The 12,695-nt window shown below is 35.5% G+C and overlaps 1 protein-coding gene across 3 annotated transcripts in view; it reads right to left on the reverse strand.

Annotated features, from left to right (window-relative positions):
• Positions 1-1,248: 1,248 nt before the first annotated feature.
• The window catches only part of Slain2 (SLAIN motif family member 2), a 59,153-nt gene continuing 47,706 nt past the window's right edge, over positions 1,249-12,695 (reverse strand). For 2 of the 3 annotated variants that reach the window (XM_026385222.2, XM_026385212.2), the window contains 2 exons: positions 5,524-5,836; positions 1,249-4,220 (listed from right to left, as the gene is read on the reverse strand). In XM_026385222.2, the coding sequence (XP_026241007.1) occupies positions 4,154-4,220; positions 5,524-5,836 (380 nt within the window). In that variant the 3' untranslated portion in view covers positions 1,249-4,153. Of the gene's footprint in view, positions 4,221-5,523; positions 5,837-11,547; positions 11,614-12,695 lie in introns of all 3 variants that reach the window. The other variant, XM_077803148.1, reaches the window with a different exon arrangement.

The raw sequence follows: 12,695 nt of genomic DNA on the forward strand, positions 1-12,695 counted from the left end.
TGATGAGTTCATTCAAAATAACCCTTCTAGTTATTCTGAAATACACATTATTGTAAATTATTTTCACTGTACTGTGCAACAAAACACTAGATCATCTTCCTTCTAACTATAATTTTGTACTTGTTGACCAATCATTCCCAATCTACCTTCCTCTTTAGTACTGGGGATTGAACCCAGGGGTGCTTTATCATTGAACCATGTCCCCAGCCCTGTGTGTTTTGAGTCTGGGTCTAAGTTACTTAGGGCCTCGCTAAGTTGCTGAGGCTGGCCTGGAACTTGGGATCCTGCGACAGCCTCCCGAGTCACTGCAGTTATAAGGCTTGCATCACCACATCTGGTCATCTTTCTTAAGGGCCAGATGTGTATTTAAAGAAAGAACTGGTTTGAAATTGGCATGTTTAAAGTGAGTTGTAGTAAATAAGGCTGGAGTGTGATATCTACTCCATTTTCAGACTGGTAACCAGACGGCCACTGAGCTCATGCAAACTTCTATTTAGGATCATTCAAAATGCGTGCAAATTGGCTTTGCACGCAAGCTTTTACTCCCTTCCACCAGTTACTTTCTCTAAAAAATCTCTTAACATTTATTCTGCTTTTGTATCTCAAAGTAAACTTTGACATGGCAAATATTTTACAAAACCTCCATGTGAGTTTTCCTGCTTCACTGGATATATAGTAAATTTAGGTAAACTTCTAATTTATTGACTTACAAGTATACTAAAATTTAATTATTATTAAATAGTTCAAGTTTTTTGGTTGGCTTGGAGAAAAATTCAAGCATAAGGGTATTAGTTTTGTCTGAGAGAGATTGTAAAATGAGGCACAGCAAATACTTCTCCTAAAGCAACATGTAGAAACTCTTTAAACCATGTACAAGTTTTAGTTTTTCCACCTATAAAAGATGTATTTATATTTGGTTTGAATTTTCCCTCTTGGGAAATTTTTTTTTCTTATTTAATATAATGCTAGACTTTTCTAACTAGACACCAATTCATAGCATCTGAAAAAAGTTCCCAGAAAACCAAACTACAAATTTACTCCAAATAATCCACATACGAAATAACCTAGGATAGAGAGAATATGATATAATTCAACATCAAGAAGGCTAAAACTGAAAGGGCAATAAAATTGGGGTTGTGTATTTAAAAAAAAAACAACTGAGAAATTAAAATCAGTTGCAGGAATTTGGGGGAAGAAGAAATCTTACCATATCCAGAAATTAATAAAAAAACACTTGAAAAACAAATATAAATTTAATAATAAACATTATGGTCAGGCTGTTTATTAAGGAGCAACCACACATACAAGTTCGGCTATAGAAATGTTTGCAAATCAAACTTCATGTGATCTAAAAGGACCATGCGTAATGTCAAAAATGGACACCTGTACAGTCAATAGAAAGTTAATTTAAACATACATAGTCTAGATCATCCTAGAGTTATACAAACATCTGGGGCCACATATGTATCTCATTTTCTTTCAAAAAAACTTTTTTTTTCTATAAAAGTGATGTTTTGAAATAATTTTAAAAAGTATCTGACAATTATGAATGGTCCCCAGTTTTACAAAATGTGATTTCCAGGGTATGAAAACTGAAAAAAGTCAACTCTTCAGAGAGCGTTTTATATTATACAAACAAGTTTTATAGAAAAATGATCCAGCAAATGCTCGAGTTAAGAATATTTATATTTTTCCAATTCTTTACACTTTTATTAACACACTTACAAAAAATAACATTCAAACACTGAGAAAATTAAATAACTTTGGAAGCAGAGTTCATAGCTTTCTGCTTACATATAAATGACAATTCTGGGCTGTTGGCACAAAATAATCAACATTCATAAAACCCTTACTACTATATATCAAACATAAGTTAAAATCATAGGCACTAGTTTATCAAATCCACATTTCTTCTGTAAGACTAACCACAGTAAATCCTTAGATTTTCCCAAACAGAAAAACTGGCAATACACAAAGGCTCTCTAGTAAAAAGGCATTTTTTTTTCTCTTTAGGAAACTAAAAGCCAAAAGTCTGTGGTAGTACAATAGCAGGTAAAATAATACTTTACCAAACTCAGATCCAAAATATGTTTTTAACAAGTGATGAAACTGTTTAATTAAAAAAAAATAGACATTTTTTTTTTCTGATGCAGCCATTTAAAAACAAAGTTAAATAACCTGAATATTCCTTTTGAAACTGATTATCTAACTAAAAAGGTAATGGATGTTTCATAACAGGGTTAAAGTTCCTTTTAATTATTAGATTGCAGCATATATTTTTTGAAATGTTGCACTGAAAATGGAGACCTGTTTTGTTTTTTTTATGGATGGTATTTTAAAATGAGACAGTGGCTAATTCTTTATTTACTTAGATTTACATGAGATAACCCCCCTCACCAAAGCAGATGCTTTATTTTCTTCTGAAAAAGCAACATTTTCCAGTTCATTAGCATGTAGAATTCTGGCATCATTCTTCCCAGACCCACCCCATCACCTTCAATTCAAGGATACAATTTCTTCCTTGCAATATACACCATACTGGCAGTTTAAATCTGCAGCTGCTTGTGCTAACCCAATGCCTTCCTAATGGTCAAGCCATTAGGTGTCAGTCACAGCAAAATGGGAGTCTTGGTTTTATTACTCTTTTAACCTATCAACCTCAATGCTGTTCTGAATATTGTCTTCCATTTCTCTCTCAATTTCCTTTGCCAACTTACAGAATGTCTTTAATAGGAAATAAACTTATGATTAAATCTCTAAAATCTTTTAGGTGACACAACTGCCAATATTTTAGAGCTGTTTAAGTACTTAAAAACAGACCTGATGTCAAAAATGAGAAGTCTGCTACAGAAGTTTTAGTTTGGTAATAATCTGATAAAACAAAAACAGGTGATTTCAAGGATGGTATATAAGAGCCATTAGAAAGCAAGTATTTATTTAACAGGTTAGAGTCAGATACAGTAGGTTTGTTACCAAAAATGCAAAAATTGATGTAAGGCAGAATTTAAGTCAAAAGGGACAGTATTTTCAAAAGATTTTATACAGTTACCCAGTATAAAGTGAATCAACCTAAGTAGGATTTAGCAGGCTATATTTCCTACCACATAATAGACCGTTATGCCATTTAATAGCAATAATTCAACCGTCATCACCAGAGACTTTGTAGGTTAAGTGCATAGATTTTTTTCCCCCTCTCTCTCACTGTATGGTTTTGTTCCAGGTTGTAAGCACTGAGGTGTTGTATCAAGAATAAAGACACACACTTGTTCTTTCCCATCATGGAAAACCTGCCGATATAAATGAGATATCTTAATTCTGTGACAGATAACAGCATGTGAAGAAGTTGGCTTCAGTAGCAAAGGCCATCTTCCTGAGCCAGGAACTATAAAGTTTAGAAAGATTGTACAACTGATATTGAGCCCTTTTGGCAATCAAAACAAACACAGATAAGTCTGATGTGTCAATGCAACATGATGGATGCACACTGTAACACTATCTGGTGGTGCTGATGTGAGCTATGTCTAAAATTTAACATTAAATAATTTTTCCAATAAATCTGAAAAAAATAATCCATAGATTCTTTTAAGTGTATGTACCATATTTTAATCTCTAGTCTGGATTTCTTCCTCCCATTCTCCTCCCAACCCCAAATCTTAACCTCGTTTTATGGAGAATTCAATCACTTTAGATAATTAGTCAGAATATTAGTTCTCATTAACACAAATATTTATTGATACCATTTATACAGTAAATTAGGTTGAATGCGAAGTTTTAGGTAGCCTAAATTCACCATTTTCTTGTGCACAAAGGTACTCTCTCATTTACAAATGGGCATTTCTCTTTGGCATCCATTAGGTATTTGCCCAGATATTGGCCTTTGACAAATATTTAAAAATCAACCAAGGTTCTATTAAACAAAACTAAATGTGATTCCATGTAGAGTGATTGTATGATTACCAAACACATCAGATGTTAAATGTCATTAAAGTGCTGCTTGATCATCTCTGTCGGTTTGTGCTAATAAGACAGAGAGGGCTGGGATTTTATAAATCCCAAGAGTCTTATCTGAACAGTCTGCATATAAAAGTTGTTTATTAGCTTGGTGAAGGGGTATCCATGAAGCCGTGGACCTCTGCATTCTTGTCTTTGCTGGTCAATAACAGCCATCTTTCCAACTGTCATCTTTCATGCTACCATAGGTTTTAGGAGCTGGCAAGGATCTGAAATAAAGCAATTTTATAATGATTTGCATGTCTTTATAAAACACTACCACACTATCTCTCACATGTATTATTTTTCAGGTGGCATCCCTTTCAGAAAGCTCTACATAGCTATTTGTACAACCTTTCTTCATTCTGCCTTTTCATAACTTTCAAGTTTCACAGTGACTTCTCTAGCCTCTTTGTTAACATAGCTACTCACTTAAGATAAGGGAAAGATTGTCTCACCTTTTCCATTATATGGATAATGAACCTATTGTTTTGAGAGGTAGAATGATGATTGTAATATTAGAGGCTCTGTGTTGCGATCCCTAAAGATGCAGTATGGGATAGTGGCTAAAAGGACTTTAAAGTCAGACATACTTGGAACTAAAGGCCCCATAATTTGTGTGGCTGCAGGCAAAATATTTCATCTCATTAGATTTCAATATCTTCCTCTAAAAAATAGAAATAATAAGAGTACCTATTCATTACTGTGAAGATTAAAGTGTAAGTTATTAGCACAGTGCAGAGAGCATAAAAAGCCACTGCACACTACTACTGAATTTGGAAACGTAAACTGTTTACATTAGAATTTAAGTACAGGTAATACAGTTTAAATACTTAGAGAATAAAAGCCTTTTCATAAGCAAATAAATATTTGAAGTTTAATTGTAATTGATACATAAATTTATTGATGGTGATAATCCTATTCTTGAATGGTAAAAATTAGAATCATGGGTCCATCCTGGTTGGGATGGGAATCACTTGAAGATTAAACAAACACACAAAACAAAGAAACAAAAAAAACCTACATACACATATTTTGGGCCTCATGTCAGATCAACTAAGTCAGCCTCTGTGGGGGTAAATTTAGGCCTTTACATTTATTAAAAAAAAAAAAATTCCACAGAAAATTCTGAATTGTGCCAGGGTTTGAAAATTGTACTAGGCTTATAAGTTGTACTAAGACTTGGTAGCTGCAAGTTTTATCTTAAATATCACTCTAGAGTCTATCACATTTTTATTATCTTTATTAAATATAGTTATATTCAAAATGAACAAATATCACAACCAAATTGAGTTGTGATTCTAGAAGTCTTTTTGAACATATTAGGCATCTGGATAAATTTAATGTGTACCAAACTGGTATCGTGTTCCAAATGAGGATTTCATCAGAGCAATGAAGTAACGTTTTATTTCATATACTAAGATGCTAGTGGGAACCTACTATGGTTCTTTAAGTTCACTATCAAATTTAAGTAAGGCTAACTCCAGCCTACCACCTTTCATGTGCTCAGGAATGCTGAAACAAGTCACTTACCTGCGAACAGGCTGTGCAAGTTTGCTGCGAGGCACTGGTATACCCCCAGCAGAAGGGGCACTGGGTCTGGGCAATCCACTTCTCATTGCCGTTGTCCCTGCAGGTCTGGTTAAAGTAGTGCTGTTGATATTGCTGGGAGGATTTGCTGGAACTGTATTTTGAACCATAGGAGGCCCAGGTGAGGAGGTGGTTTGTGTGAACTGTGTTGTTTCTTGGCTACCAGGAGAACCATGGTTACTAAATGCTTTCACTGGTTGCCGAAGAGCCAAAGGAGATGGTGCTGCAGGGGAGCGGAATTTGCCTGGAGAAGGTACTGTGGAATGGTAAAGAGAAACCAATGATTTGAGTGGAAACCAAGTATAAGTGAAACCACTGCTTTACATTACAGTTGATGATTGGAGACTAGTATGTCTGTATTCACGAAACTTCACTCTAACATATGTGCAAGGAATAAAGAATATTTCTGGGCTAATAAAAGGAAAAAAGATAACTGGTTCTAAATAACCAAGTCCTCACTTGGAAGGTTACAAATTTCCTGAAAAAAATGTTTTAACCAAGCTGGGTGCGGTAGCATATGCCTGTAATCCCAGCAGCTCAGGAGGCTGAGGCTAAGGCTGGAAGATTGCGAGTTCAAAGCCAGCCTCAGCAAAAGTGAGGTGCTAAGAAACTCAGTGAGACCCCGTCTCTAAATAAACTACAAAATAGGGTTGGGGATGTGGCTTAGTGGTCAAGTTCAACCTGAGTTCAACCCCCAGTATTCCCCTTCTCTCCCACCAAAAAAAGTTTTAACTAGGCCAGCTTAGAACCCACAATATCAGAAGAGAAATGGCTCTAAAGGATTCTGTTTCACTGTAGCAACTAACTAGGGCCACATGAGAACATTTTAGAGGTGTGGGGTAAGGCTATCAGAGTATTATCTAGAATTTGAAACTCATTTTTCTCCTCAAAGAAACATTCATGTAAACAAATATATCGGGCTGGGGATATAGCTCAGTTGGTAGAGTACTAGCCTTAGATGCACAAAGCCTTGGGTTCAAACTCCATCACCCAAAAAAAAACTCCCAATATATCTGGTGGTTGTATCTCCAAAGTCTGCTATCAAAATATAACTAAAAATTTAGGAACTAAGAATTAAACAAACCAAAAATTTCCTAGTGCTATACCTCACAAAGCTAGGAATTACGAATCTAGGGGCTTATAAAGAGGTCCGTCTGTGAAGTTACAGAATAAAAATGGTATATTTTTCTGGAATGTCAATTCTACTAAGTAAAACATTTATATCAAAACAAATACCAATACACAAAAGAATAAAATGTACAATGTACATTAATTTCTAAGCCAAAACAAGTCTTTAAAATAAATTTTATTGTTTCAATTGGTTGCTCTGCAATGTACGTTCAGGTTTTCTAGGGTACACATTCATCTTTCTCTGCTTACTTCATGTTTAGATAACTTGCCTCTGACAGGGCACCAGTTTTAGTTTCCTCACATGCCCAAAGGTGGCTACATACAATATAACATACTTTATCCAAGGAAGAACTCTGGAGTAGGGAATCAGAGAGAATGAAGGAGAGAGGGTGGTAGAGGGAAAAGGGATCAGAAGTAGAAAGATAACTACTTTCACTTTACCTCCATTAGTTTGTGTAGCATATGAATGGAGGTTAAGCCTGGGCCATAGAAATGTATTATTCTACACATTTTCATCTTCCTCACTTCTACCAATCCATCTATATGCCAAAAGTGGCAATAAGGTCTATCACAACAATGGCAGGAGACAATGAGTCTGGACACTAATTTCGTCTGGTTTTTGGGAGAGAGAATGAACCTTGGCTTCAAAACTTTAAAATAGGAAAAATCCATCTCCTATTTCCCTTTCAATAGTTTTTGTTCATAGCCCTCTTCCCTCCTAGCTGATCTTGCCTGTTCTCTGTGTGACTAAAGTTCCAAGTGTCAGCACCACTGTGTTGATATATACTAGACCCCACTGCATGATGTACTCAAATTATATCTGTTTGGCTCCAAAACCCGTATAACCATGACTTTCAAACTTGTCTGGGCCTCAGAATCTTTTTTTTTTTTTTTAATTTTTATTTTTTTTTAATTTATTTTTTATTTTTTATTATTGGTCTTTCAAAATATTACATAGTTCTTAATACATCATATTACACGGTTTGGCTCAAGTGGGTTATGAACTCCCAATTTTACCCCGTATACAGATTGCTGAATCACATCAGTTACCCTTCCATTGATTGACATATTGCCTTTCTAGTGTCTGATGTATTCTGCTGTCTGTCCTATTTTCTATTATCCCCCCTCCCCTCCCCTCCCTTCCCCTCCCCTCCCCTCCCCTCCCCTTTTCTCTCTCTACCCCTTCTACTGTAAATCATTTCTTCCATTTGTATTATCTTGTCTTACCCCTCCTTTCCTCTTATATGTCATTTTGTATAACCCTGGGGATCGCCTTCCATTTCCATGCGATTCCCCTTCTCACTCCCTTTCCCTCCCACCTCTCATCCCTGTTTAATGTAAATCTTCTTCTCAAGCTCTTCATCCCTACCCTGTCCTTATTGACTCCCCTTATATCAAAGGAGTCATTTGGTATTTGTTTTTTAAAGATTGACTAGCTTCACTTAGCATAATCTGCTCTAATGCCATCCATTTCCCTCCAAATTCTATGATTTTGTCATTTTTTAATGCAGAGTAATACTCCATAGTGTATAAATGCCACATTTTTTTTATCCATTCATCTATTGAAGGGCATCTAGGCTGATTCCACAGTCCTGCTATCGTGAATTGAGCTGCTATGAACATCGATGTAGCAGTGTCCCTGTAGCATGCTCTTATTAGGTCTTTAGGGAATAGACCGAGAAGGGGAATAGCTGGGTCAAATGGTGGTTCCATTCCCAGCTTTCCAAGAAATCTCCATACTGCTTTCCAAATTGGCTGCACCATTTTGCAGTCCCACCAACAATGAACTAGTGTACCCTTTTCCCCGCATCCTCTCCAGCACTTGTTGTTGTTGGACTTCATGATGGCTGCCAATCTTACCGGAGTGAGATGGTATCTTAGGGTGGTTTTGATTTGCATTTCTCTGACTGCTAGCGATGGTGAGCATTTTTTCATGTATTTATTGATTGATTGTATGTCCTCCTCTGAGAAGTGTCTGTTCAGGTCCTTGGCCCATTTATTGATTGGGTTATTTGTTATCTTATTGTCTAATTTTTTGAGTTCTTTGTATATTCTGGTTATTAGGGCTCTATCTGAAGTGTGTGGAGTAAAGATTTGTTCCCAGGATGTAGGCTCCCTGTTTATCTCTCTTATTGTATCTTTTGCTGAGAAAAAACTTTTTAGTTTGAGTAAGTCCCATTTATTGATTCTAGTTGTTAACTCTTGCGCTATGGGTGTCCTATTGAGGAATTTGGGGCCCGATCCCACAGCATGTAGATCATAACCAACTTTTTCTTCTATCAGATACCGTGTCTCTGATTTAAAGGGCCTCAGAATCTTAAGGAGCTTTTGAAAAAATATATGGCAGCTCAGATACCACTTTCACAGAAATAAGTCTGAAATGGAATTTAAATATGTATGTATTTAAAAACTAGGATCTTTTACTGAGATAGAGAAATGGGGAAGGAACTTACCTGCTTGATAAAAACACCTACAAAACTGGACAAAATATATTAAAGACATTAAAATGCTGGACAACAGGGGATATAAGAACATGATCTCTGTAAGAAGGAAAACAAATAAGACATAGAGTCCCATGGTCTACCTGACTATTTCCGCCCCCTCCCCTGAGGAGTATCCTACTGTTAAGTCAGTTTTGTTTTGTTTTTTTGTTTTTTTTTTTTTTTGGTCACTGTGACCAAAATATCTAACAAGAACAACTCAGAGGAAGAAAAGTTTGTTTGGGGTTCACTAATTCAGAGGTTCATTCCATGGTTGGCCAATTCATTGCTCTGGGCCTGAAGCAAGGCAGAACATCATGGCAGAGCCAGTGGAGGACGGCTGCTCAGCTTATGGTAACAGAGAAGGATGCGGGGTAGTGGTGGGTAAGGAGCCAGGGACAAAACAATCTCCTAGGGCATGCCCCCAGTAAACTACTTCCTGCAGGCATACTCCACCTGCCTATATTTACCACTCAGTAGTCCATTCAAATTATTAATAGATTAATCCACTGATGAGGTTACAGCTTTCATAATCCAATTATTTAATCTCTGAACATTCCTGCATTGGGGACCATGCTTTCCAAACATAGGTCCAAGCCATAACACCTATACAGATCAAAGCTATCTTGCTGAGTGGAGAAGATAAAAACCAGAATTTGAGGGGCAGAGTACCTTAGAGGAGGGGGCTGAACAGAAGACCTCCTCAGCTCAGAAGTCTGTTTCAATCTTTGGCTGAACTGAATACTAAGCTGGAGAAGTATAGAGTGAAGCTCTGTCAGACTGAGCAAGAAGTCTGGAGCACTGTAAACTGAACAGTTGCCAAAGCTCATACAGAACTACTCCATATTTGGGGTTCAACCTGTTACAATAACAAGTCCCTTGCCAAATATCTATGAGATATTCCAAATGCAGCCAGGAGATATTCCAAAAGGGTCAGGCCTTAAGGGGAGGGGGAAGCGGTAAACTATACGTAAAGGCTACTCTAACAAAGTTAAGAAAAACATGCCTCTAAAGCAGAGTTTAGCAAATTATTGCTGATGAGCAAGTCAACTGTTCTTGTAAATAAAGTTTTATTAGAATACAGCAACACCCATTTTAAAAATATATTGTCTACTTTCAATTATTTTGGCAGAATTAAGCAGTTGTTACAAAGACCATACTGCACACAAGTTTAAAATATGTATTATATGGCCCTTAAGAAAACATTAATTGATCTCTCCTTTTAGAAAAGGTCAAACTAATCCACAAATAATGTGATTACTTGCCACAACAAAGTCTAACACTATTTTAAAGAAGATAAATCTAATACAGAATAATGTAAAATTCTACAATGTCCACTGTTCAATAATTACTAAATACAAGCAGAAAAACAATCATCAATACCAGGAGAAAAATTAGTTATATCAAGAGCCAAATACATGCTATGTAAAAGAGACATATTTTAGATACAAAGATGGAGTTTAAAAGGATGGAAAAAGATGCACCATATCAGTACTGATCATGAAAAAGCTAAAATGTCTACAATAATTTTTATCAGAAAAACACTACCACTAGGAACAGACTTTATAATGTTAAAGGAGTCAGAAAAAATGATGTATCAATCCTCAATGTGTGTGTGTATCTCAAAACAGATAACAGCACACATGAAGCAAAGGACATAAGTGAAAAGTGGGGGGAAAGGTCCAAAACTAGAGTTGAGTAATTCAACACCTCTTTCTTAGTAATTGATCAAATAGGTTGAAAGTCAGAAAGGACATAGGCATGAACACTAGTGAGTCAAGTTGCCCTGACATTTATAGAATACTCTGTCAAATAATATATGATTTTTCAAGAATAGTAGAACACTCATTCACTAGGCCATACCTGTTGGTATAGAAAAGTCCTAAATATTTGGAAATTGAAAAACCTCTGTTTTAAACGATGCATGGGTTCATGAAGAAATCATTGGGGAAATTACAAAATATTCCAAACTGAATGAAAATGAAAACAACATAAAATCTTAGGGAATGGACCAAAAGCAGTGTTCAATTTATAGCTTTTAATATACTTTTATTAGAAGTCTAAATCAATTAGATAAACTTCTACTTTAAGAAGTGAGTAACAGGGCCTGGGGTTGTGGCTCAGTGGTGTAGCACTTGCCTAGTACATGTGAGGCACTGAGTTTGATTCTCAGCACCACATAAAAATAAATAAAAGAAATAAAGGTATTGTGTCTGGATACAACTTAAAAAAAAAAAGTGAGTAACAGTAAATTTAGCCCAAACTTAGTAGAAAGAAGGAAATTATAAAAATAAAAGCAAACATCAATAAGCTATAGAAGGGGCTGGGGATGTGGCTCAAGCGGTAGCGCGCTTGCCTGGCATGTGTGCGGCCCGGGTTCGATCCTCAGCACCACATACAAAGATGTTGTGTCCGCCGAGAACTAAAAAATAAATGTTAATGAATTATCAAAAAAAAAAAAGCTACATTAAAAAAAAAGTAAGCTATAGGAAAAAAAACAAAGAAAAGGAGAAAAATGGTAGAGCAAATGGTCCTTAAAATGTCAACAAAACTAGTAAAATTTTAGAAAGACCAATGAGGGGAGAGGAATGTTACAAATTACCAGTATCAGGAAGGAAAGAAAGAAATGTTAACTGCAGATTTTGACATTGAATATTATACATTTTTTTTTTCAGATTACAGAGGACACACAGTCCTAAGTCATTGTTATCAGGTCAGCAATGCCCTGATATCAAAGCCAAATAAATAAAAGAACACAGATACAGAAATCCTTAGTAAATGTTACAAAATCAAATCCCAAAACACACAAAAAGATGCCATCATGCCCAAGCAGGGTTTATCCCAGAGATACTAGGTTGTTTAAATACAAAGTTGATAATAATGGCTGAAAAATCAACCAATGCAATTTCAGACATTAACAGACTAAAAGAAAACCATATGAGCATATGAAACTTTTTGAATGAAATAAAGAAAAACTATGAAAAAACTAAACATATCATCATATATAATGGTAAAGTCAGAAATGACATAGACATTAACACTATGAATTAAGCTGCCCCTGATTAAGGTTGAATGCTTTTATCCTACATGGGGGAAGAAGGCAAAGATGTCTATTCTTACTTTCTTCTATTTAACATTGTAGTGAAATACTTAGCCAGTACTGCATGCTGGCCTCTCTTTCAAAAGGCACATATATTGTAATGGAATGATTATATAATTAGAAATCCAAAGAAATATCAGACATAATAGGTGAGTTTAGCAAGATAGCAAGATATAAAGTTTAATAAACATGGTATATATGTATGACACTAAAAAAAAGATATAAAGTTAAAAACAATACTACTTACAATCTAGCATGGAATATAGCTTAGGCATACATTTAACAAAGTATATTCTAGATCTATTTATTTAAAACTATAAAACACTGTTAAGAGAAATTAAAGACAATTTTAAAAAGGAGAGTTGTGTATAGTTCAGGAATCATAAGAAACAACATTGTTGGAA

This window comes from Urocitellus parryii, chromosome 10 (assembly GCF_045843805.1).
Source record: "Urocitellus parryii isolate mUroPar1 chromosome 10, mUroPar1.hap1, whole genome shotgun sequence".
In the NCBI taxonomy this organism is placed as follows: domain Eukaryota; kingdom Metazoa; phylum Chordata; class Mammalia; order Rodentia; family Sciuridae; genus Urocitellus; species Urocitellus parryii.